The sequence below is a fragment of the Akebia trifoliata genome, unplaced genomic scaffold, assembly GCF_017979445.1.
Source record: "Akebia trifoliata isolate Shusen 1 unplaced genomic scaffold, ASM1797944v1 Contig01006, whole genome shotgun sequence".
In the NCBI taxonomy this organism is placed as follows: domain Eukaryota; kingdom Viridiplantae; phylum Streptophyta; class Magnoliopsida; order Ranunculales; family Lardizabalaceae; genus Akebia; species Akebia trifoliata.
The window spans coordinates 7,813-33,934 of NW_028237412.1; the positions used below are offsets into that span (position 1 = coordinate 7,813).

Consider the following 26,122-nt stretch of genomic DNA (forward strand, 5'->3'; position numbering starts at 1 on the left):
AGTATTTAGATTTTTGGGAGGGTTAAGGAGATGATGACATGTGTTAAAAGGATGGGGAGATGAGGTAATTTAGATGGATTGATTGGGGAGAAGGAGTGTTAGATTGGTGATGAGTGGTATAGGTTAGATTTGTGAGAATGATTTTTTAAAAAATGATGAGGGGAGGTATGGGTTGTGATGTAAGTTGGTGGAGTGTTTAGAGAAAGGTAATGGGTTAGGGTGTAAGGGATATGGGTTGTGATGTGGATGGGTTGGTTGTGTTAGAAAATGGTGAGGTGGGTAGCTTAGGGAAGGGTATGGATTGAGGTGATTTTTTAAGAGGGGTGATGTGAGTAGATAGATTGTTAGAGAAAGGTGATGAAAGTAGGTAGTTGGATGAGGGAGGTGAGATGGGGTGATGACATGTGTCACTTTTGATGATCAAAGGGTAATTGGTTGATGAGTATAGTGGTTTGTGGGTTAGAGTAATGGGTTGGATGTGAATTGGATTATGGATTTGGGCTTTGGAGTATTGGCTTTGGGTTTTAGGAAGGGCTTTAGATTTTAGGAATTGGTTGGGGTCATTTTGGATTAGGTTTTCAAGGGTGGGCATGTTTTAGGTGTTGAGGGTTCGTGGCCTTTAGGTGGGCTTAGGATAATTTGATTCGGGAGTAGAGCGGTGAAGGTTGTGGAGAGTGGTGGGTATTCCAAGTCTCGTTTTGCATTTATTTATCTTTTTAGGGATTTTAGGGATCATTGGATTGATCAAAATGCCACGTGTTGACAAATTGGGCTTTTAGGCCCGTTGGTGACTTTTATTGAAAATCTGGTATTTTTAGTTTCGGGAGAGGAGTGGTGAAGGTGTGATACACCAAATCTTTTGGGGTGGGCCCACTAGGCCCTTAAGGGGTCTTAGGATCCTCCAAATTGAACAAAATGGCACATTTCATTGATTCGAACCTTTGAGGCCCGTTGACAAATTTTGTTGAAAAATTGATATTTTTGGGCCCTTTCGATTGGGGCCCGTTCAAATTGGGGTGTCTATACATGGTTTAAAATTTTGTTGGACGAAATATTTCTAGATTTTAGGTGAATGAGACGAAACAACATACACATTGAAACATTTCGAGATTTTAGGGTTTCAATGATTTTTTTTTTTTTCTGATATTTCCTAATCTAAAGATCTATATCGCAGATCTAGGGAGAAAAACAGAAGTAAAGAGAGAGAGAGAGAGAGGAACCTGATTGACGTTGTCATCGGATGCATGTCGCCATTGGAGAGTCCCTTCTCCTCTTTTTTTTTGTTCTTGTTCTTCTGATTTTTTTTTTCTTAAAAGCTTTGAAGGCTTGGGCAATTGGCCTTTGGTTTTAATCGAATTCTTGCCCTTGACCTTGGTATTTTTTGGAAGACTACTTTATTTAGGTAAAGTACTCATATTTTGATAAATATTTGAGATACCCTTGTATTTCAAACTGATGATATACCCCTTGACCACAGTCTCATTTAAAAGATTTAAAAAAAAAAAAAAATACATTAATTTTATGTATTGAATGTCTTGAATGTTTTGGGAATGTTCCGTAATATTTTGGGATTTTTCTGGTTTTTGAAAAATCCAAACAATGGATCGAAACGAGATTTAAAACCATGTCCATATCTACTACATTAGACAAACATAAGTAATAAAGAATTGGAAAATGCTGAAATAACATTGCAATTGACACCGTTTCAGAAATTGCTGACATGGATGTGTCTATAGAACCATAGATGTTTTCATTGAGATATGTGTGAGAAGCATCTATGGTTACACACCAATGTCCCAAACGATGCCAATGTCAGTGTTACTTGAGCACGACTCTAAAGAATTTTATACAAACCATAGACAAAGAAAAGTGAGGATACGGAACCTGGTTCCGTAATTGTCTCCTCAAATGCCTGATGAATGGGAAATAAAATGAAATCAAGAATATTGAAACTAACTGTTGCAGCTCAAAGGTACTTTACTTTCCATGCCAAATAAAAATTGAAGACCCAGATTGCAAAAGGAAACACAGATTGGAGTTCAAGGATGTTGCCACCTAAAAGAAAATTATAAATACATGAACAACTGCAAAAATTTATATATTTTATGGTATGAGTAGTTAAAAATGGTTGTTAGATTAGACTTATCAAATTCTTCAAGAACGAAATTTTAGTGAGTTTCCAATCTTTGTGCTCTGTAAGTTTGTTAGATAGACTTATCACAACCATATTATTCTATAAACGTATTACCTTCCCACTTGAATTACAATTGTTTCACTGCTCTTTCCATAACAAATGCATAGCATTTGTACCTAAAAGCTAGTCAAAACATTAGCAAATGGGTAAGCTGGACTTGAACCCATGACTTCAAATTTGTTTTGCAATGTGTCAAACCAACTAAGCTGTGGGTTCAAGCCCTGTTGCTGCACTGAAGCCACAACTATAGGTTGTTTCTATGAAAACACAATTATAATAACGCCCTTTATAAAGATGGTAGGTTGCAGCTACCCTTCCCCCTAAAAGAGAATCTGAATTCTAAGAGATGATAGAGATCAATTTTTAAGTGGAAACCCATTCCCCATAAAAACAAAAGACAAAGGGTACTTTTACCTTCTTTGTCCAGTGACCCTCCTCAGCCTCCTCTGTCCACTCAGAGTACATTACAAGTGCTTCAACAGTCGATGAGTTCAAATATGAAAAACATATAACATGAGAAGAGGGAACAGAGGGAAATGTCTAAGAGTGAAGTACAATTTAGTATGTAAATTCACTTGTATTATCCTGTGAAATTTAATAATTAAAATATGATTCTTTTTTTTGTCTACTTTCACTAGAGGTCCCCAAAATCATGGACATAAAAGAGAAGGGTCAAATTTAAGAACTGATACAAGAGGACATTTCAAAAAGTTTATTATTCTCTCTATTTCTCTCAAAACAATGGAAGTTAATTTAAACAATATAAACATCATATAACAATAAATAGAAAGAAAGAAAAAGTCAAGTAGTTCACTGTTCTGCCCATCCATATGTCAAATTCCAAAATAAGGGGCAGAATAAATATGAGTGCACAAGGAAAAGCAAAGATGCCCATGTGAATTAGATGCTTTTGCAGTTGAAGTCTTGAGGGTCTTAGGATCAAGTGGCAGTCCAAAGATGTGGTGATCTGGAAAAGTTCCTGAACTATCTAAACATTCCAAACAATATAACTTATGGCTATCTTGTAGGATGGGTGTGCGGTGTTTCTTTGTGTTGCACGATAAAAATCTTAAAATTGTACATTTCCTTGTTTTATTGATATGATTTGTGCCATTTTTACATGGATTTTATTTATATAATGAACCATAAAATAGTTAAGAGATTAAAAGTTTTCCCCAATCAGACTGAACCATTCAATTAGTAGGGCTTGCCTCTTGGGTGGGCATAGCATAAACATCAAATCGAAAAGAAGACCTTTTCGAATAGAAAGCTAAAATTTGGAGATCCATAAAAAAAAAAAGCAAGGTACTATGTCTAAAAGACAGTCCCATATGCAATAAATCGGTTTCGGGACAATAAGGGATTTGTAATTGCCACACAATTATGAGAATAAAAGAGAAACAACCATATTTGATCACTCAATTCGCTGAACCAGTTCACAACTATACTCACACTCATAATTTGCTACATACTATAGAAGTTGAAGCAGCACTCAATCAAATCACAAGGTCCACGAGAATCTCAAGACCAAGGAATTGTTCAACATCAAGGGAAGCTAATCTTACCAGTTTCAGCAGTGCAGTATTAATGTGCCATCTCAATTAACTCAAAACATATAGCGACAGCCACCTGGGCCATTGGTGGTCGTCGCAAAAACCTCCGACGCTATATGTATTACCGACGGCCAACTATTCAGAAAACGTTGTTATATAGGAGACTTATAGCGGCAGCCGCTATTGGCCGTCGCTGTAGGGTATTTTTATAAAACAAATTATATGTCTTTAGAGACGGTGGACGACCGTCGCTATAGGTTATTTTTTTGAAAAACAAGTATGGGAAATGTTCAGCACCCTAAGTTTTACCACACACTTTAACAAACGTTTTTTGTCCTACATGGGTTAGAAGTTTTGGAATGAGTTGATTTTTCGTGAGGATGATCTCTATGATTAGAAGATCATCCTCCCCAAAAATCAGCCCATTCCGAAATGTTTAGCCCCATGTTTACACGTTGAAAAATCGTGGACCGTCCATTTTTTGTAAATCAATTTTGATGGGGTTAGAAGTTTTGGAATGAGTTGATTTTTGGTGAGGATGATCTCCTCACCATAGAGATCATCCTCACCAAAAATCAGCTCATTCCGAAACTTCTAACCCATGTAAGATAAAACGCGTTTGTTAAAGTGTGTGGTAAAACTAAGGGTGGCGAACGGGACCCAACAAGTATATATATTAGGTCTTTAGCTACAGTTACGGGTCGCTATAAGAACTTTTGAAGAAAAAAAAATTTTAATTTTACACTTGCCCCCCTCACATGTTGCTGAATATTGGAGATACCCCTATATTTTGAAATTGATGACCTAGACCCCAACTAGCAATATGAAAAGACCCAAACGCCCCTCGTCTTCAACCCTTATAAATCTAATTATTTTCTAAACCATCTAACGTCATATAATCGGGAATTCAAACAGAAGTCTAAAAAGGGAGAATTATTAAATAACTACTTATTATCATTATAAACAATTAAATAGAAATTACATAATTTTTTCACAATAATGTAATCTCAAATAATCATGGCACCACCAGGTAAGAACAAAAACCCTAGCTAAGATTATGCTTGGACAAATCCTAAGAATGTTGCTTTGCCAATCAAGGAAGAAAACCCTTCTTCTTTGGCTCAACTAATCGACAGATTTCAATCTCTTATTTTGAGATTGAGAAATATTAGGGAAGATGAAATTGAAGGAAAGGGAGAACAATAGCTTTGAGCTATCCTTCTGAATCCAAAACCACATTATCAATTTTTTCGTAAAAATACTATATTATCCTCAGTCGTTTTATGTAAAATGACTATTTAAGACAGTCCACTGAAAATGAGAGCCAAGGACAGTCGTTTTTAGCACCATATTAATGTCACAGATTGACGTACTGACTAATATGTTTTGTTGGATACATTTGAACAATTTGAACCATAGTTTCGAGTGCTTCGCTACTTCTAAAAATATGAAAAAGTTGCTAGTCCAATGGCTTTCAAACCCAAGTCGTGGGATCAACATTTCAAATGTTTTACCGAGTTAGCTAGGTTGCATCTTATCTATATGATCAAATATAATGGTAGACCCCACTCTCTTTATGAAGATGAATTGGGATTTAATCTCGCCATAAATCTCAAGACAATTTCTAAATTTACTTTTTTTCTCATTAATTATTTTTCAAAAACACATTTTCAACTTTAGAATCTTTTCTCTTCTCTTAGTCCAACCTTTTTTGTCTTTCCTCTTCTACCTTTTTACCCCAAAGAGGATGCCCAGGTGGGAAGGGCATGGGTTAACTCTAGTATATCTATATATTGGGTCTGGGGGTTCCTTCGTTTACATTTTAACCTTGAAAAAATTACTTAGAGGACCCTCGTGGAAGGATTTCTTTCTAACTAGTCCCTAAGTTTTGCGTGTTAACTTGACAAGACATTTAGTAAACCTTTTTTCTTAATGGTCCCTCGTACTGTCGAGTTCATAATTTTTACTGTTGAACTCGACACTTATTTAATTACTTTCTAGTTCACCATTTTTTAAAATAAAAAATGGTGAACTCAACACTGGTAAAATCCACCCATTTTTAATTTTTGAGTTTTTCCGACTAAAATACATGGAAAGATGGACTAAAAACTTGAGACAATGACATTCTAAATGATTTCAACCCAAAAGAATCATTATTGATTGATTTTCATTCAAAAACTAAGAAAAAAAGTGGAAACCCTAGTTTTTTACATACATCTTCAAATTTTTGAAAAAACCCTTAAAAATGACCTTTTCTTCTTTCTTAAATCCTTTATGAGAGAATGGAGTCTTTGAAACTCGATTGAGATGTCAAAATTTTAATTTTTTTTATGAAAACGATGAGTTCAAATGGTTAGGGCATTTAATCGTGAGAAATGTCGGAAATGAAGTCCATAGGCAATTTAGAAAGAAAAAGTTTACTAAGGGTGTGTTTGATTGCACATGGAAAATCAATTTCCATGGAAAATGACATTTTTCAAGTGTTTGATTGCACATGGAAATGGAAATTCATTTTCCACCCTATTTAAAAAGTCCACTAAATCATAGATTTCACTTTCCCACACATATGGGTGGAAAAATAAAATCCACCCATATTTTCCATCCTCAATTCTTCCCTACCACTACCACCACCACCACCACCATTACACTAACCTCGTCGTCGTCGTCATCGCCGTCGTTACCATCGTCGTCGTCTCCGACCACCTTCTCTCTCTCTCTCTCTTCTTCTTTTTCTTCTTCTCCATCCCTCACCTCCTCCGCCACCACCACCACCACCACCACGTTCTCCCCCCATCTTCCTCACTTACCTCTGTCATCGCCATTGTCATCGTCGTCACCGTCGTCGCTGCTGCCGCCACCGTCGCAGTCGTCGCCACCACCGTCGTCACCACCGTCGTGGTCATCGTCGCCGCCGCCACCGTTGCCACATCCTCCCCCCTCCCTCTTCCTCGTCATCTTCTTCTTCCTCTCCCCCTCCTCTCATCTTCTTCCTCCTTCTCCTCTTCTTCTTTTTTCTCATATTTTTTCATGATTTTATTCAAGTGAAATCAAATAATGGAATTCGATTTTCCAACCCTATATATTTTTCACAACTAATTTTCTATGGATTTCAAATTCCATGAAAAGTAACTTTCCATGCAATCAAACATACCCTAAATGTCCTGCCAAACAACCATTGAAAACTTAAAGGACCATTTAGAAAGAAGTTTCTCCAGAAGGGTACTTTAAGTAATCTTTCCTTTAATCTTTAATATATATTTTTTTGACTCTGGTCAGGGCCTGGAACCTTCTCTATATTATATATGGAAATTCGAATTATAAAACTGAATTTGAAATGGGTTGTCGTGCTATACAAGAAAAGTTTATTAATTTGGTAAACAAATCAATGCATAAATTAATAAATAATTGATATTTTAAGATTTACCTTCCTAAAATTTGGTAGAGAACCATGTGCAGGTCTCCATTAGATCCTTGGAAACACAAAGAAAGTTTGAAGTTTACGTCCATTCCCATTGTTATTATCTATTCAGCACATCCTATTCAGAACTTCACAGTGTTCTCCAAAGAATCTAATCATCGCTTATTTGTATTTGTCCATGGCGAAAGATCAGTCTACAATCTTCAGTTTCCGTTGTTTCTGTTATATTCTCTTTCTTCTGTCTTCCATCTCATCCATTTCATTCCTCTATTGGTCTTATTACTCAGGCTCTATCATAGTGCAAAACCCAAACATCACACCCAATTATCTCCTCTCCTTTCCTTCTTCATGGAATCATCTCTCCTTCTCATCAAACCCACCTCAAAAGCTCCTCAAAATTGCACTCTTTGTCAAGAAATGGCCACATAAAAGTCTCGCTGGAGGGCTCGAACGACATGCCAAGACCCTACACCTTTCCCTGGCCAAAAGAGGCCATGAGCTTCACATCTTCACAACCTCTTCAAATTCCTCATTCCCAAAATACCCACTTAGAAACATGAATTTCCATCTCTCCAAACCAACATCAGGTGGTTACCTTGATCAAGCTTTAGTTTGGAAGCAATTTCAGAGCCAAAATCTAACTGGAAAACCCTTCGATGTGATCCACACTGAAAGCGTCGGGCTTTTATATACTCGGGCACGGAATTTGACTAACCTTGCTGTCTCATGGCACGGGATCGCTTATGAAGCTATACATTCTGATATCATTCAGGACTTGGTTAGGACTCCTGAAGAACCTCGGGCATTTGCTTTAACCGAAAGGGCTATTAAAGTTATTGAAGAGGTGAAGTTCTTTCCAAATTATGCCCACCATGTTGCCACTAGTGATCATTCTGGAGATGTTCTTAAGAGGATTTACATGATCCCTGAAGATCGTGTTCATGTGATTCTTAATGGAGTAGACGAAGAAATCTTCAAGCCTGATTTCATACAAGGGAAATATTTTCGAAAGACGTTTGGCATTCCAGAATCGAAGTCTTTTGTTTTGGGTATGGCTGGGAGGCTAGTGAAGGATAAAGGACATCCAATAATGTTTGAAGCTCTAAGGCAGATTTTCATGGAACATGAGGTATTTCGAAGAAGTGTGTTTGTTTTGGTTGCTGGAGATGGCCCATGGGCCAGTAGATATAGAGATCTCGGTTCGAATTTACTTGTTTTGGGTCCATTGGAACAAAACCAATTGGCAATCTTTTATAATGCGGTTGATGTATTTGTTAACCCGACTCTTCGAGCTCAAGGATTGGATCATACCTTGTTAGAAGCAATGCTTTCTGGTAAGCCAGTAATGGCTACGAGATTTGCTAGCATAACAGGGTCAGTGATTGTTAGCTCAGAGATGGGTTATGTATTTTCGCCCACAGTGACTTCATTGAAGGAGGCTCTTTATAGAGTTTGGAGAGATCGTAGAGGAGTTTTGAAGAAAAAGGGTGACGTCGCTAGACAAAGAGCTTTGAAGTTATTCACTGCTACTAAAATGGTAGGTGCTTATGAAAGGCTTTTTCTTTGTATCTCCAAGGATAAGAATGATAGTGAGGATTATTGTAGCTACACACGCCCTGCGGATTAAAATAGCGGGATGATTCTCATCCCGTTTCACAGAGTTAGTATAAATTATCAATTGTGTATATATGTTTTAGTGTTAATTCGATTAAGACTCTCCTTCATGAAGTTCTTATTGTACCATAAAAGAACAGGGTTTTGAATGGTTTATATATGCATTGAAGGGCTAGAAATTGAAGCTACAATGAAGTATATCTACCGTTTTGGATTGCTTTTGTTTGTGTGCAGTAAGGGGGCTTGAAAGCTAAATCCTTACTGGAATGGCAGCCCAAGATGAGCAGGCTGAAGTTTCTAATCAGGTGCTGCTTTTAGGTGGAGAAAATGGGCCAACCCATGTTGTCTTTGTAGTGATATTTTCTATGAAATTGCAAAAATGTTATGAAGTCAAGCAAGAAGTTGTTTTGACCATTCCCGAGCTCCATAATAGTCCCGTCCGTGGGTTACAAATGTGGAAGTGATGTTGCTTAGTTATTGTATTTTGCTTTCCACACCTATTAGGTCGTTACGAAGTCAATCTTGTCATTGTTCCAAAGTTGGCAAATCCAGAAACTATATGTTCAGGAAACAAACTGAGAGAATGTTTGAAGGGTAGGAACTATTTGTTTAGGAAATAGGTAATGGCAATGCATCTTAGGGCTCTTTTTTTGGGGGGATTTTGTAAGATCAGATTTCCTTGATCTCCTTATTGTTAATAAACTTAGAAATATCAGAAATTAAAATAATTCTTTTTCTGTTGCATTGATTATGTTTGCTTCCCTCTGCTTTACATCACAATCTTTTATCAATAAAAGAAGTCAAGCATGAACTGAATGTAAGGTACTTCAAATTAAGTTGATATTAGCTAGTCTTAATATCCAATAAAAGTTAAACATTGGTTTGTGTAGCAAATGCAAATATCTGATGTATTTTTGTTTGTCATGCCGGGATAATCAGAAAACTATAATTATTGTAGGAACTTTTCGTCCGCCTCGTTTCCGAATGATGCTGAACCCTGAATTGATAGATCTCTCCTTGATCCGACCTTCTTCCCTGTTAAGAAAAATCTCCGATGCCAAAATTAGACTTATTCTTCTTGTTTGCAGAGGAGGAGAAAAAGTCTAACTTCGGCATCGGAGATTTTTCTTAACAGGGAAGAAGGTCGGATCAAGGAGAGATCTATCAATTCAGGGTTCAGCGTCATTCGGAAACGAGGCGGACGAAAAGTTCCTACAAATTGGTGCCGTCCGTGGGAACTGACAACAATACGACATACACATGGCAGGTACTAGGAATACTAACAGAAGGACTGTCATTCGCCCAAATGATATGGGGACAGACGGAGATGATGGGCGAGCGGAAGCGGGAGCATTAGAAGGAAGAAGCGCTCAGGAGGAACAAAACAATTTGCCGGTGCCAGACGTTCAACAGCTACTGACGCAAATCAGAGAAGAGCTGCAGCGAAATTTAGATCGTCAGGTGGAAGAAATTCGAGAACTGAAGAGAGAGAATGAACGATTGAGACAACAAAGGGAAGAAGAATCGGGAAACCATGAGAAAACTAACAGAGGAGGAAGTCGATATTCTGGAGATCATGACCCTAAAGTAAGAAGCGAGGAGAATAAAGCGACCGAAGAACATGGCGTACCCATAAGTCCACTAACCATTGGAGCAGTGGAGGAATTACTCAAGCGTAGAAAAGAGGATGCCGCCAAGCGAGGACAGGTGGGGAGGCTTGCTCAGACGGTCGTTAGAGATCTGAGAACTTCCCCATTCTCTGAGGTGATTCGAAACGCCATATCACCAAGGAAATTTCATATGCCGAAATTCGATTCTTTCGATGGAACAAGAGATCCTGTAGAGCATGTTATGCATTACAAGAACATGATGATCTTGTACGAAGGTGACGATGCATTGGTCTGCAAGTTGTTCTCCTCCACACTCAGATCGGGAGCTATTTCTTGGTTTCAAGGGCTCCCACCTGGGGCGATAGGGAGCTTCCAGCAGTTAAAAGAAAAGTTCGTAGCCCAATACATTCACAATAGGAGGAGAAAGGTCAGAGTCAACGTCCTGTTCTACCTGAGACAAGAGGAGAAAGAAAGTGTTCGAGATTTCACGGCTTGCTTCAGGAGTCATCTTCTCTCGGTGGAAAATCCGGACGACGGTATGGTCGTTCAGGCGTACGTGAATGCAATACTATCGGGAACCCAGTTACATGAAGAACTCGTGACAAATCCCCCGGAGAGGATGGAAGACCTCTATGTGGTCGCGGAAAAGTTCATCACTCTAGAAGAAACCTTGAAGAGTAGGACTAGAGAAGCACTAGTAACATCGAGTACGGTGCCAGTCGCAATTACAAATTAGGAATACGTGGAATTCGAAGAGAGTTCTAACGCCTTTGACGGTGAAGCCTTCGAAAATTCTGAGGCATATTCGGGATGATCCGAATTTCAAGCCAGCACCCCCGAACTACAGAGGAAGACCAGGAATGCCCTACTGCGAGTATCACAAGGCGGAGGATCATCCTACCGATAACTGCTGGAAGTTGAAGCATGTCATCCAGGATATGATTGATATGGGGAAGCTCGGAAAGTACGTGGCAACACGTACGGGAGAATCCAGAAGGTGTGACTTGCCCCCTCCCCCTCCATGAAGAATTTTGACCCAAGAAGATAAAGGTCGGAGAGTCGTAAATATGATAGTAGCAGAGCTAACAATTGACAAGTTGCCTGGAATCCTCCATCGATCAAAAGTCAGGAAAACACGGCATGATTGAGAAGTTTTCCAAGTAACGGAAGGAGTCCAAGTAGCACGGGTACCAGAATCAATCTGGGGAATAAAAGCGACGGTGTTCACTTTCGAAGATCTTGAGGGGGTGTCCGTCCCCCATAATGATGCTTTGGTGATTACACTGGAGGTGGGCCCAGTAGATCTAAAAAGAATACTCATTGATGCTGGAAGTGCCATTGACATTTTGTTTTTGTCGGCCGCTGAGCGCATGGGCGTACTAGGAGGAATGGAACAATCAGAGGTCAGCATTTACGGGTTTAGTGGAAGTTCAGTAGTGCCTATAGGGGAGATTACTCTGCTCGTTTCATCTGGTCCGAAAGTTATCATGATTAGATTCATTATAGTCAATGCTGAATCGGCATATAACGTTATACTCGGAAGAAGATGGATCCATTCAATGCAGGCTGTACCATCCACGTTCCATCAGGTTCTCCAATTTCCAACTTTGCAGGGTCCCATGGAAATCCGTGGAGATCAGTCACTTGCCCGACAATGCTTTACCTGTGCGGTCAAGGAGGGGAGAAGAAAAGAACACCAAGAAAAGGTCGGGGAAATAAAGGCGGATTCCCTTGATTCTAAAGAGCAATAGCAATCAAAGATTGCCCAGCGTTCTAGCTGGGTCACCACAATAGATCAAGTGATGGAAGTTGACTTAGGAGATAGTGGGACGCATCTGACCTTTATTAGGTCAGGGATGAAGAAGGAAGAAGCAGATAACATGATAGTATTTTTAAAGAATAATAGAGATGTCTTTGCATGGTCGCTAGAGGATATGCCGGGTGTCGATCCGCAGGTAGCGTGCCACCAGCTGCATGTGGATCCAAACGTCCGACCTGTTCAGCAGAAGCCTCGGAGGTTAGCGCCAAGATTACGACAAGTTGTGAACGAGGAAGTGGCAAAACTTCTAAAGGCCGAATTCATAAAAGAAGTATAGTTCCCATCATGGATCGCGAATATAGTCGCGGTGCCGAAGAAGGATGGTCGGGTAAGGGTGTGTATCGATTTTACTAACTTGAACCAAGCCTGCCCAAAGGACGGATTTCCTCTCCCCAGAATAAATCGCTTGGTAGACACAACGGCGGTTCATGAAAGACTCTCGTTCATGGACGGGTATTCGGGTTATAACCAAATTTCGTTAGATCCCATGGATCAGGAAAAAACTGCTTTCATTACTGAGCAAGGCCTGTTCTGCTACACTGTAATGCCATTTGGGTTAAAAAATGCGGGGGCTACGTACCAAAGGTTGGTCACAAAGATGTTCGAAGACAAACTGGGAGATACTATGGAAGTTTATATCGATTACATGCTAGTAAAGAGCAAGAGGGCGGAGGATCATATGTTCCATTTGGAAGAAACGTTCGCTCGTTTAAGAAAGTATAATATGCGCCTCAACCCAAAGAAATGCGCATTTGGAGTGTCATCAGGAAAATTTCTGGGATACATGATTACCAGGTGAGGAATAGAAGCCAACCTTGAACAGATAAGGGCACTGACGGAGATGGCTTCCCTGACCAGCTTAAAACAAGTACAGAAGCTAGCAGGGAGGATAACAGTGCTTAGCAGGTTCGTATCAAGGTCATCAGATAAATGCAAACCTTTGTTTTCATTACTCAAGAAGGGAACAGGGTTCGAATGGTCGGAAGAATGTGAAAAGGCGTTCCAGAATCTAAAGGAATACCTCGGAACTCCTCCCGTTTTGAGCAAACCAGAAGATGGAGAAACTTTAGGAATGTACTTAGCTGCGACACCAACAACAATAAGTTCCATATTGTTCATAACAGAAGGAAAGAAAGAATTGCCAGTCTATTTCGTGAGTAAGACGTTAGGTGCTTCCGAAGAAAAATATAGCCGGATGGAAAAAATCGGCCTCGCTCTAGTATACTCAGCACAGAAGCTCAGGCCATACTTTCAATTTCATAGGGTGAGGGTTGTTACAGATTATCCATTACGAGAGGTGTTGCACAGATCAGAAAAATCCAAAAGAATGGCCAAGTGGACTGTCATGTTAAGAGAATTCGACTTAGTCTTTGAGCTTAGAAGCGCGTAGAAAGGACAAGTAGTAGCTGATCTACTTGCTGATTTTCCGGCCGAGGATCCGAACTGGGTAGAAGAAGGAGAAACAGATCCAATTGAGGAAGACATACCCGATCCAATGAGTAAGGAAACGGGATGGAAATTATTCGCGGACGGGTCGGCAAACTCTCAAGGGTCAGGGGCAGGAATGGTGTTGATCACTCCTAGTAACGATAGACTAGAAAAGATTTTGAAGTTAGGATTCGGGGCCTCAAATAACGAGGCTGAATACGAAGCTGTCCTCGATGGATTAATGATGGCGCGAGATATAAAGATCAAAGAGTTACAGGTTTACTCAGATTCCCAACTTGTGGTCGAACAATGCGGAGGGACATTTCAGGTGAAGGATGATAGAATGGCAAAATATGTAAAGCTCATCCAAAAGGAAATGGAGGGTTTCGAAAAAGTGAAAATATCAAGAATATTCTGGGATGATAATCACCATGCCGATTCATTGGCATATATTGCGTCAATGCACGGAAATTCAGAAGTTCGGACTATCCCGGTGGAATTCCTGGCCACAGCAAGCATTGATTCAACGAGAGAGATAAACTGCGTGGCAATAAATTCAGGCCCCACTTGGATGGATGAGATAGTAAATTTTCTCAAGTCGGGGGTTGCTCCTGATGACAAGAAGGCAGCCTGGAAATTGAAAAGGAAAGCAGGGCGGTTCATACTTATAGAAGGAGAACTCTTTCAAATGTCGTACGGAGGACCATACCTGAGGTGCATAACTCAGAAGGAGGCACAGTTGATTCTTTCAGAAATACATGAGGGTATTTGCGGAAATCATTTAGGGGGCAGATCGTTGGCACACAAGGCTCTAGCCCAAGGATAATATTGGCCATATATGCAACAAGATGCCAAGAAATACGCTAAGAAATGCGACAAATGCCAACGACACGCTAACATGATACGACAACCTTCAGAAGAACTTCACTCGATCAGTAGTCCCTAGCCTTTCATCATGTGGGGGCTGGACATTATGGGACCGTTTCCACGTACAACCGGAGGAAGGGAATTTTTACTAGTGGGGACTGACTATTTCACAAAGTGGATAGAAGCAATCGCGTTAGCCAGAATTCGAGAGGAAGAAGTGGTTAAATTCCTCTGGGAACACATAATCACAAGATTCGGAATACCTTTTGCCATTATAACTGATAACGGCAAACAATTAGGGGAAAAAAGATAATAGCTTACTGTCAAGAGTACGAAATTCGCAGCTTGAGTTCGTCTCCTAGATATCCTCAGTGAAATGGTCAGGCAGAAACATCTAACAAAGTTATTCTACAGAATTTGAAGAAAAGATTAGGTGAGAAGAAGGGTTTGTGGGCTGACGAGCTACACAGCGTGCTCTGGGCATATCGAACTATGGCAAGAAGAGGAACGGGAGTGTCCCCATTTGCCTTAACATACGGAACCGAAGCGGTTATCCCGAACGAAATTCAAGTACCAACAAGCCAGACTAGTGTTGTAAACAACTTGGTAAACGAAGAATTGTTGGCTCGAAACTTAGACTGGATGGACGAAACACGAGAAAGGGTACTGAAGAGACTGGGAAGATATCACCAGCGATTAAAAAGATCCTACGATCGGAAAGCGCGCATAAGAGGATTTGAACCAGGGGACCTTGTACTGAGGAAGATATTCCAGAACACCCAATTGCCAAACAGTGGTAAACTCGGAGAAAATTGGGAAGGGCCATACCAAGTTGCCAAGATCGGTCAAGCAGGAGCATACTATCTAAAAACAATGACCGGGAAATCTATTAGCTCACCGTGGAACGCGTTCAATCTTAATAAATATTTTCAATGAAATGGTATGTAGTATTTATGTTGATGTCTTTTCATTTATTCATGCATGAAATAAAAATGCGTTCTTTCAGTTGATAAAATTCTTTCGCAAATGAAATTCTGTTATACCTATTAAGACTTTTATAAGGTCGGATTTGTTGTAGACCCGAGTGTCACCCTATGAGGTGGGTGACACGAAGACATTTATAAGGTCGGATCTGTTGTAGATCCGAGTGTCACCCTATGAGGTGGGTGACACGAAGACATTTATAAGGTCGGATCTGTTGTAGATCCGAGTGTCACCCTATGAGGTGGGTGACACGAAGATATTTATAAAGTTGGATCTGTTGTAGATCCGAGTATCACCCTATGAGGTGGGTGATACGAAACAGAGAATAAGGTGTTATGTAACAAGAGGAATAGATACAGAAGGTAAAACAAAAATGATCGGCATAAAATATTAAAAGTCATATAGCAAGTTACATAGAAGGTTAACAAAAAGTCATCATCATATGACAAATTCATGAGAAGTTAATGTAAAATCATTTTTCTACACGATTATCGCCCTCAGGTGAGGTAACAGGGTCCACGATTGGATGGGTTGGGGGCAGAGAGGAATTGAGAGATGATTGGAGCTTCTGGAGATCATCCTCAAGCTTAGCTGTCAACTTCCTCTCCTCCTCCAGGGCATCCTCCCATTCCTTCACATTCTCATCCAATTGCCTCTGAAGGGCAAGCTTTTACTCCCCGAGTGCCTTCACCTTCTCCTCTTCCGCTTCTCTCTTGAAATTTTCCAGGCGACCTTCAAAAGCATGAGAAATTCGAGCCATCTCATCTACTAAGCTCGAAAGTTTTTCCTGAAGGTCGGTCACTTGACCCTTAAGGCTAGAAATTTCCTTGTCCTTCGCCTCAAGTAGCTGACGAAAGGAGCAGGCTCCCCTAAGGGCATCTACCCTGCTTTTGGCCAGAGCGAAAAGCCCATGCTGAGCCTAAACATGGAAATTTTTTAGTAAAATGTAATACAGGCAAGAAAAATAAAGTAGAAGGGGAGGAGAGCAAAATACCTTGGTCAGGTGACTGCACAGATCGTCAAGAAAGGCAACTGGATCATTCTCCAAAAGGTCAGAGGCGACTTTTTTATCTGCTGGGAAGAGGTTGCCTTCAACTATACCTCGGGCTACCTTGGCATCATTAAGGGCCGAGGCATCAAGAGGGACTTTTACTAACAGGATCCTCTCCTTCGGAGCAGGACCTTTGGTGGGAACGTCTTTGTCAGTCGAGGTGGTGGCTGTCTTTTGTTTTTTTCCTTGGTGGACAGGGCTGGAACGGAGCGGCAGTCCTTCGGAGGTTGAGTGAGGAATATTTGGAAGGTCAGGAGATTTACTGGAAGGATCAACTGGAGGGATAACTGTTAGGGGAGTAGGGAGAGTCTCAGGAGCTGGGCGTCTTCTTGCAGAAGGTTTGCGGGTTATCAGTTGGGATTCCATCTCTTCTTCGGATTCAGAGGTTGGATTTCCGAGGCCGAAAGAAGAAGTTGTAGAAGAAAGAACAGTAGTTTGAAGACGAGAGGAGGATGGCCTTGTTGTAGGTCTTGAGAGAGTGGTGAGAGGAAGGTTAGGGGATAAGGATGTTAATTTTTCTCAGAACTCATTGTTAGACATAATACTCTCTAGAACGGGTGCACAAGGAGGACGTCTGTCTTTAATACCTGCAAAACGAACAAGGAGTAAGTAAAAAAAAAAAAAAAAGAGAGAAGGGTTATAGATGAGTTTCTACCCATTCAATTGAAGTAATAATTTTTAAGAATCGGAGAGGACTGCTCCTCAGCGTATTCCCAAGAGCCAATAAGCCGGACTAGGTACATGAACCATTCTTTATCAGTTTCAGGAAGTTGTAACAAAACTTCCCGACCCTTCCTCTTCATCAAGTAAAAGAATCCCGGTCGTTTGGGGGCATTTGAGAGTTTATACTGGGCCCGGATGTCAACGAGGCCGAGTTTTTGGCCCTCGGGGAGACGGGAGTTCATCAGTTCAATCATAAAGATTAAACGGAAGAAGTTCCCCGTCATCTGAGCAGGAGCTTTATGAAAAAAATTGAGGACTTCTCTAGTCAATGGGGACAGGGGAATCCTAAGACCGGCTTTGAATTGACCCCAGGAAACAAGGGTCGTGCCCTCCTCCCACATTTCATGAGGATCAGGAAGGTCACACCAATCTGTGGCTACGAACTCTAGAATAGAGTAAGTAAACCGGAAGTCTTCTATGGAAGGTCTAACAGGGTTATAAGGTTTTTTGCCCATTAAGAATCACTGGTTTCTTAAGGGAAACAGAAGAAGAAGAAGGAAGAAAAAACGCTGAAATAGAAAACCAGAAATGCAAGAGAGGTACCTTGATCGAGAGAGAGAAAAAAAGGACTTGGACTGGAAATGGCAGGCAAAGAGAACCCAGGAAAGAAACTGCAGCACTTTGACGAGAGGAACTGGAAAGGTAAGAATGAGATGGAAATAGGAGTCCTTTTTATAAGAAAAGGATTCTCGAGATTTTCGCTCCATCCAAGGGATGAAATTGTCTAGAAAAGAGTGCACATCATGAGCTGTTGCAACCATCATTGCACATCAATGATGAGGAGGTTGAAGGCCATGCGTCCCATACCCAACCCATCAGGTGGCACCACGTGGAAGAAAACCAATGGCCTACAACTTCAAACGGCCGCATTTAATAGTCGATATGATAAGACGACGGCGTATAAATACAATAGGAATGGCTAACGACACATATATTAGACATTAAATGCTCACCTTGGAACCACGCGACCCCTTTGAATGATTAATATTGTTAATATAATAAATGTTCTCGGAAACTCACGATGCCCGCGACCTTCCGAGAGGGGGCATTGTGGAGGCATAAAAACCTCGGCCACATAATTATGCATCTGAATCTTAGAGTGGGTCGGTGGATCGGGTATTTGAGACGCAATTGTTCGGGTATTAATGTAGATCGGGAAAAATCTGCAGAAGTAACTAGTCAAGGAGGATAATGTGCTAAGATCCCTGAATTCTTGGGATTCGAGCGTAATGATCTGGGAAAATCCCTGATTTCAAGGGATTAGGCATTGACTCCTTCAAGGGAATAAAAGGAAAGCGAAAAGTTAAGGAAGAAGAAATTCTATAAAAAGGAGGAAACCCCATATGAAAGGTACGCACTTTTTCTCCTCCTTTGCAAACAAGAAGAATAAGTCTAACTTTGGCATCGGAGATTTTTCTTAATAGGGAAGAAGGTCGGATCAAGGAGAGATCTATCAATTCAGGGTTCAGCGTCATTCGGAAACGAGGCGGACGAAAAGTTCCTACAATTATCATTACTCATTTAACAGAGTATAGAAAGGTACCACGTGAAACAACAACCAAATCAAAATACTTTCTCACATATTAGTCTCAAACTATGGTTTATGAATCAGGAGCCAAGGACATTATCCCACTCCACGCACTCCTTATAAATTCTTCAGAGTTTCAGCATTTCAAATGACAATGATTTTGCGAATGTGAGGTATCATTATACCACTGCTATACAAGCACTACACCCTACCCATTGTAGCAAAGTTCTCCAATATTTTCCTGAAAATTTGGGAAAGTCAACCAGCCAATTAAATTGACGAAACAATAAATTAATTGGTGCTTTGCCAATTAATCGTCCCTCCTCCAACCTCAAGATTCTATCTTCTTCAACCTTCAAATCTCAAGAAGAAGATCGGATTTTTAGGCAGATTGGAGTTCATGAATTTTTGGAGAGAAACCAAAAAAAAATCATTTTCATAATTTTGGAAACTTTCCGAATTTCTTCATTTTCAAACAAGAATTAAAAAGAATCTAGGGTTTTCAATTTTTCATAGGGGATAAATTCTAATATTATAGGCCAAAGTTGTAGGAACCAAATTTAAACCTTCCCCGGGGTTAACAAAATAATCCTAAATATGAAAATAATTACCTCAAGATGCAAACAAGATCCAGCTCAAACCGACACGATCCAAACCCGATCAAGGAGAGCATAGCATAAGTGACCGACCCTCTTATCCATGCATAACTGACTCAGCCCAAAGTAGTGGCCGACCCCTCTCCATCCCAATGATTGGAGGCTCTATGCTCATGCCTTCTTGTTCTTCTTCTCATACTCCCCTTTTGAAGTAGCCGCCCCCTCCCCATCTCCAAGATAGGTGGCTGGACTCTTTGAAGTAGCTGACCCTCCTCCTCTCCAAGGTAGGAGTGTAGACACCCTAGATTGTCTGGGCCAACCCCGAGAGGACCCAGAGACCCTGCAGTACAAAGGTTTAACCCAAAATTATCAAAAATCCAAAGTGCAAGACAAGTCCAAGGCCCAAGATTGAACCAATAAATTTAGCCTGGTCTTTTCACGGGGTATGGACTAGGTTTGGTTTTGGCTAGTCCCTCCTATAAGCGAGGATCAATGCAAATTTGCCCAAGTCCTTGCCCTGTTAAAGGACCAACAATTTTTCAGTTATTCTTAGATCCCCACCCCATATATTACAGATTTGCTTAGGGTATTTTTATTCCTTAACTCTCTTGTAATCTTGTTTTCCTCCATGTCTCGAGAGAACGAAGAGGAAGTACCCACTCTATCCCCCTCTGATCATCTCATATAAATTTTCAATAAAGTTTTCCTTTTAATTTGAGGCACCCTCCAAGGTAATTTCCTATTACTTCTTAAAGTCCAATTACCTCTCTATCCTCAAGTTGTTAAAACCAAAGAAGAAGTAATTGACCCTTAAGGCCCCTCAAGTTTGGATAATGGCATGCCATATTATTTTTTTTTTTTATGAAAATTAAACTTGTGTCAAAGGCATAGACATTTATATCCCTCTATTAATTTTCTAGACACCTTGATGGAAATTTACACTCTTAACCTTTGATCATCATGATTAGTGAGATTCAATAAAGTTTAAGTGACCATCAATGCCTCTTTGATAAAGGGAAAATAAGGTCATTCAAATTGATTTTGTTGCAATTAAGTTGAACTTGTGACGTGTGGACTATTATATGCCATCATATTGTTATTTTTTATGAAAATTAAACTCTTCTCAATGGCAGATACTTAGGGTCTGTTTGGATTGACTTCTCTAAGTACTTTTGGCTCTAGTAGAGAATCAGAAGCACTTACCCTACCGTTTGAACATTCTTTGAAATAGCAACTTTTTAAAAGAGTCAAAATAGTACTTTTATGAGAAGTACAGAAATTGGTGCTTTTCAATTTTGTTTTTACAGAGAGCCAATTTACCATCAAAATTTTTTATGCGGTTCCAGTATTATCCTCAAGAGTAAACAGTCTTTATTTTCTTTTAATCCTACCAACACAACACAACACAAAAAAAAAAAAAAAAAAAAACAAACAGAACCTATTCACCTCTCTCATTTGGAACTCGATAGAACGACAACCCTTCCTCCTAGTTTGGAACCTCGACAGAACCCTCTCTCATTTGTAACCTCGACAGAGCGACAGAACCATCTCTCGTTTGGAACCTTGACAGAACCCTCGAGAGCAGATCTCTCTCCCTCAGACAGTGTTTTCTCTATTGGGCGACTGTGGCGACGAGTTCTCCCTAAATTTATGATCTTTGAAACCCTCAACGGAACTCTCGACAGAACCCTCAAGTTATTTTTGGTGTTGTTTCAGATTTATCAAACCAAATCTAATCGAAACTATGAATTTTGTTCAATTTTTTCTTTGTTTGTTTGGGGTTTAGCTGTACTTGTTGGATTTGAGAAAAATAAGTTCAATTCTACGCCCCCAATGATTGTTCTTGGTGCTCTGGGTATCTTCCTGTTGAGATTTTGTTGAGTTTGATTATTTTACATGTTTCTTTTTCAAAAGATTTGAGTTTGCTAGAGAAATTTGCAGTTAGTACCCCAGAATTCGAATATTTTTTATTTGTTTGTTCGTGGAATTTTAATATTCTGCAATATTTTATCATATAGATTAGGAAATTTTCCAATGATTGAGCTAATTGTGCCTTTGAATCATTAAAAAAAAAAGATTTTATGTTATATATTTTTACTCTTCACGTTTCCTTGAATTTGCTGCAAGTGGGTTGTGGAATTTTAAATGAATATTCTACAAAAACGAAATTAAGAAAACCATAACTTCTTTACAGAATCTCTTTGTTAGTTCTAAAATGGGTATCATGAGAAAATTGAAACTCTGTTTTAGGTGAATAATGCAGGGATTTGTGGAGTCAGGGTAGACTGTGACACTTTTTGGGTCCTCAAACTTGAAAGTGAGGTATGTCTCCAATTTATAATTAACTTGTTTTGCTACAAGTTTTGTGTGTCTAGGTTCCATATTCTTATATTTTTTAAAGATTTGAAGATAAACTATATGATGAGTGCTATCAAACCCAACATGTTGCGATTTGGTTCCAACCAATAGTTTTCATGCAAATTACCTTAAGTTACCAATTGTTTTGGAGTTTTGTTGCGGTTAGCACCATATCCTTGAAAGACATTGAGAAGGGTGATGTTGACAGGCACCCAATCACATATCATGTCTAATGCATTAGCACATGAGGATAACATTGCTTAAGTATGATGCTTTGCCTAAGTTCTAATTGGGCTAAAAATGTATACTAAACTAATTTTCTAAGTGCGTGTGTTGTTGAGTGTCAGCATATTCACCAAGTCAAGGTTTAAGAATAAGTCGGGGTATGATTGTCGACTTTGCTCTAACAATATGAAGAGATGAATTATCTGGTATTTTAGATCTACTTTGTTTGTTAGCATGTTTGGGTGATGCAGATTATTAACACTTTTTTTTTAGGTAAAAATTTATGGGTGATTTATACATATGGTTTTCTGTATGATGATACAGGTCTTATTATGTGATAACTGTCATATTTTTATACAGGTTTTATTTTTCATAAGTCCAATATTTAGGGGAGGTTCTGTGTAACTAAAAAAAAAAATAAGAATAAGTATATTTTGAGTTTAAAATATTGTTAAAATATTTTTATTTAATAAAAATAGTAACTGTTACTTTTTTGAGCATAGGTTGTTGAGTTATAATGTTAAAAACATTAATTCTTACATATAAGGGCATTCTGGACATTTTAACAAAATCCAAAATAGTTTCCAAACACAAAACTTTGTGAGAAGTACTTCTCAGATCCTGCATCCAAACGTACAACACATATCCAGTTACTTCAGATAGTACTTAAAAAAATACTTCTGGGAGTACTTATGTTTTAATTACTCTGGCTCCTGTATCGACACGGGCCCTTATTTCTCTCAAAGAATTCTTTAGACCATGATAGAAATGTCTTATCGTCATGATTGTTAAGACTCATTAAAGTATAAATGACCATCAGGACCTCCTTGATGAAGGGTAAACAAAGTCATTCAATGTGATTTTTGTGCAATTAAGTTGAACTTCTGATATTTATATCTCCAATGGTTTCCAATGGCTTATAACAAAAGGAGGCTCCCAAGGTAAGAGACCAAGCATCCTTTCTTTGTAAAATTTTGTCCAATTACCTACTTGAGAGCTTCCAAGATCCTACAACTTTGTCCAACTTCAATCTCAATCATTTTTTGAGTTAAGTCTCGAAGATCAAATTAGAATATGAAGAAGACCAAGGCATGAAATTGTTTTAATTTCTTTACTATTTACTTGAATTTCCCCTTCCGACTATTTCCCCCTTTAACCTCTTTTTTTTTTTTTCATTCCCTAATAATCTAAGCCCCTATCCCAATTAAACCCACCTGAAAAAATTGTAACGAAATGGGAATTAAAATAAAGGGTGAATGGGATCCTTTAGAACCTTTTTATAACCCCAAGCATTTAGTATAATCTATATTCATTTTCATGTAGTATAAACATAGAAATTTCACATAAGAAACAACTTGAGAACAACACACATTCTTCATATTTGACAGTCTTAGAACAAGTACATCCTTCTTAGAAGAAAATGTATATGATCAATCATTGCCTTCAGCGAACTAATTTTCTCATATTAGAAATAATTGTATTCCAAAAACTTATTAATTGACAAAATCATGCATGATCAAAGAAAAGAGAAGCAAAAAAGATTATTCTTCATACAAAGAATTATTCAAAATATTTTTGACTATGTCTCATTTCGTAAGCCATCCAGATTGCATATAACAAACTTTCTTGTCTGATTGTGGCTATGGCTGAATTGACATAATTACTTCTATATTCTCTTAATCTAAATCTTCTTCTAAGAGCAAAGTCGTTGTCACTCCATTTCTAAAGGTTCTTTTTCGGAATTGTAGATGTCTGGAACTATGTTGAATCTTCTATGGGAGCACTCACAATCTTTGTTAGCAGGTAGAACTTCGAATTGAAATAATTAGCTTCCCACGTCTTGAAAGGTTCTTCTACAGCCCATATGATTTTTGTTGTCCGTTCAAGGAGTATTTGAAACATTGGTGATAAGATGAGGCTATTCCACCATGGAAGTGAATCCATGGCCTTTCCAATAGAATGTGGTAACAGACCACGACATCCATCATACAAAAGTTGTGAATAAAATCTAGCTCCTCACAAATGATTCTAAGTGATATTGTCCCCATAATCTATTGTAATATTTTCCAATCCCTTGAATAATTTGAGCACTCTCGGTACGAATTTTACTATTTGAAATACTCAATACTTCAAGAATGGATAGGGGTAATATGTTTATTGAACCCCCTGTGTCAATTATAGCTCATTTGATATAAAAATAATTTTAAATCTTATTTGGTCCAAGTTGAGATACTCAAACAAGTCAACTCAATATTAACAGGGAATGAGACGAGATGAAATATTGAGTTTTAAAAGAATGAGATAGAAATATGGCTTTAAAATTGTTCGAGTTCAAGATAACAAGCATAAGTTTGTCTCATTTTTCGTTCATGAATGAATGAGATTTGCCATGTGAACCGTCCTTCACATTGACTAGTTCAAGATCCGGTATGACTTGCTCATTATTTTTAAAATATCAAACGAGTTAATAAAACATATCCGAGCCAACAAGATTTTTAATAATAATTAATAATTAATTTTTAAGACATGTTCTAATCAACCATTATTTCATAAATATATATTTTTATAAATAATTTTGGATTGTGTTCAACGATTTGTCTCATTTGATATGAGATGACTTAGACACGTCAACTCAATAAAGGACAAAATGGAATGCCATGTTTTAGAAGCATGGGTGGAATGACTTGTGGGTGTGAAATTGAATAGGACTTGGGACAAAATTGAATTGTCTAAAATACACTTAACTTGTTTGATAAGTGAAATGGAGATAAAATTTCACATTTTCTTCCATATGACATGTTACATATTGGAAACAAGTGATCACACTCCTACACAGGAGTGTGGAGCTAGTATTCCTCTAAATATTATTGAGATTGTCATGATGTAAATCTCAACCATTTTCTTATATCACAATTGAGCCCATACTCTTCGTAAAAAGTTGATCCAATGTTCTAGTTTAGGGTGTGTTTGATGCTAGTCTCAAGCTGTATGGCAATTGGGATGCATCTACATGATAGTATTATCAAGTTCAGTTCCATGTTAATCAAGGATATGTTTCATGTATGGATGAGAGAAGTGAAAGAAAAGGAAAAGAAAATTGCGCAAGAAAAAGATAATGCCTCTACTTCTAAGGCACTAACAATCGATAAAGGACAAATAACGATATTCTGAAGAAAATAGGGCATTGAAATCACAATTAATGCAGATGAGAGAAGCAATGGATAAAATCATGAAAGATAGGGAAGATCACACACTTGAAAAAGAATGCAAATTTTCTGAACCCCGAAAATGTCAAGAGGATTCAATTGAAAAACAACTGCAAAATAACTTGTCTTTGAACAACATGGCTAACATTAGGAATGTGATGCAAGTAATGATGAAATAATAAGAGATATCAATACAGAACTAAGGAAAAATTGAACTATGACACTATAAAATAGATGTAATTTTTTGACATTTGCTAGAGAACAATCTGATCACACTACCACCATCATACCTTTGGGACAGACTTGCCAATTTGATTGATGAGGCTAGATGGTGTGAATTCAGCAAAATGCCTGGACACGATACTAAATATTGTTTCAAGTTACAAAGTATTATCTACGATCAAGTAGCCAATGGCACTTTGGTCGAACAAGCAAATGGTCAAAGCTTAGAAAGAATGGAAGCCCGCCACATTTCTACAGTGATGGAAATAGAAGATTATAATGAAAAGAATGAGATAAGTGAAGATACAATGATAACTCGAAAGATAAGAGAAAATAAGTCTGAAGAAAGTAAGAAAAAAGAAAACAAAGAAGAAACAAGGAGGAAGACTATTGAAAAAGTCTCATAAAAGGAAGATGTCATAGAAGTACAAGGAGAGACAATGTCAGTAAGAATTAATAGTAAAGGGATAGCTTAATAAGTAGCTTACTTGAGTCAAATGAAGCATAAACTAATGGAGAATGATACTTGGATCAATACATCAAAATCTCTTTACAATATGGTAGCACATTTAAAGAAGATTCTCGATGTAGTATCTATTTTTGATATTTTAAAGATTTCTCTTGGGACACAACTAACACTTGAAATAGCCTTAGCTGAAGCTTTACTTCAAAGTAATGAAGTACAAGTTCTTTTTACTGAAGAAGTTTATACCCACCAAACACACA

General features: G+C 38.6%; 3 protein-coding genes across 3 annotated transcripts; all 3 read left to right on the forward strand.

Moving 5' to 3' along the window:
- The first annotated feature begins 7,033 nt into the window (after positions 1–7,033).
- Positions 7,034–9,564, forward strand: LOC147380756 (UDP-Glycosyltransferase superfamily protein). The gene has a single exon (XM_086431255.1). It carries the CDS (start codon positions 7,344–7,346, stop codon positions 8,790–8,792), a length of 1,449 nt encoding a protein of 482 aa, XP_086287381.1. The 5' UTR covers positions 7,034–7,343; the 3' UTR covers positions 8,793–9,564.
- Positions 9,565–13,703: 4,139 nt separating this feature from the next.
- LOC147380757 (uncharacterized) lies at positions 13,704–14,462 on the forward strand. Its single transcript, XM_086431304.1, has one exon. The coding sequence runs from the start codon at positions 13,704–13,706 to the stop codon at positions 14,460–14,462; it is 759 nt and encodes a 252-aa protein (XP_086287430.1).
- Positions 14,463–14,995: 533 nt separating this feature from the next.
- LOC147380758 (uncharacterized) lies at positions 14,996–15,439 on the forward strand. Its single transcript, XM_086431305.1, has one exon. The coding sequence runs from the start codon at positions 14,996–14,998 to the stop codon at positions 15,437–15,439; it is 444 nt and encodes a 147-aa protein (XP_086287431.1).
- The last annotated feature ends 10,683 nt before the right edge of the window (positions 15,440–26,122 follow it).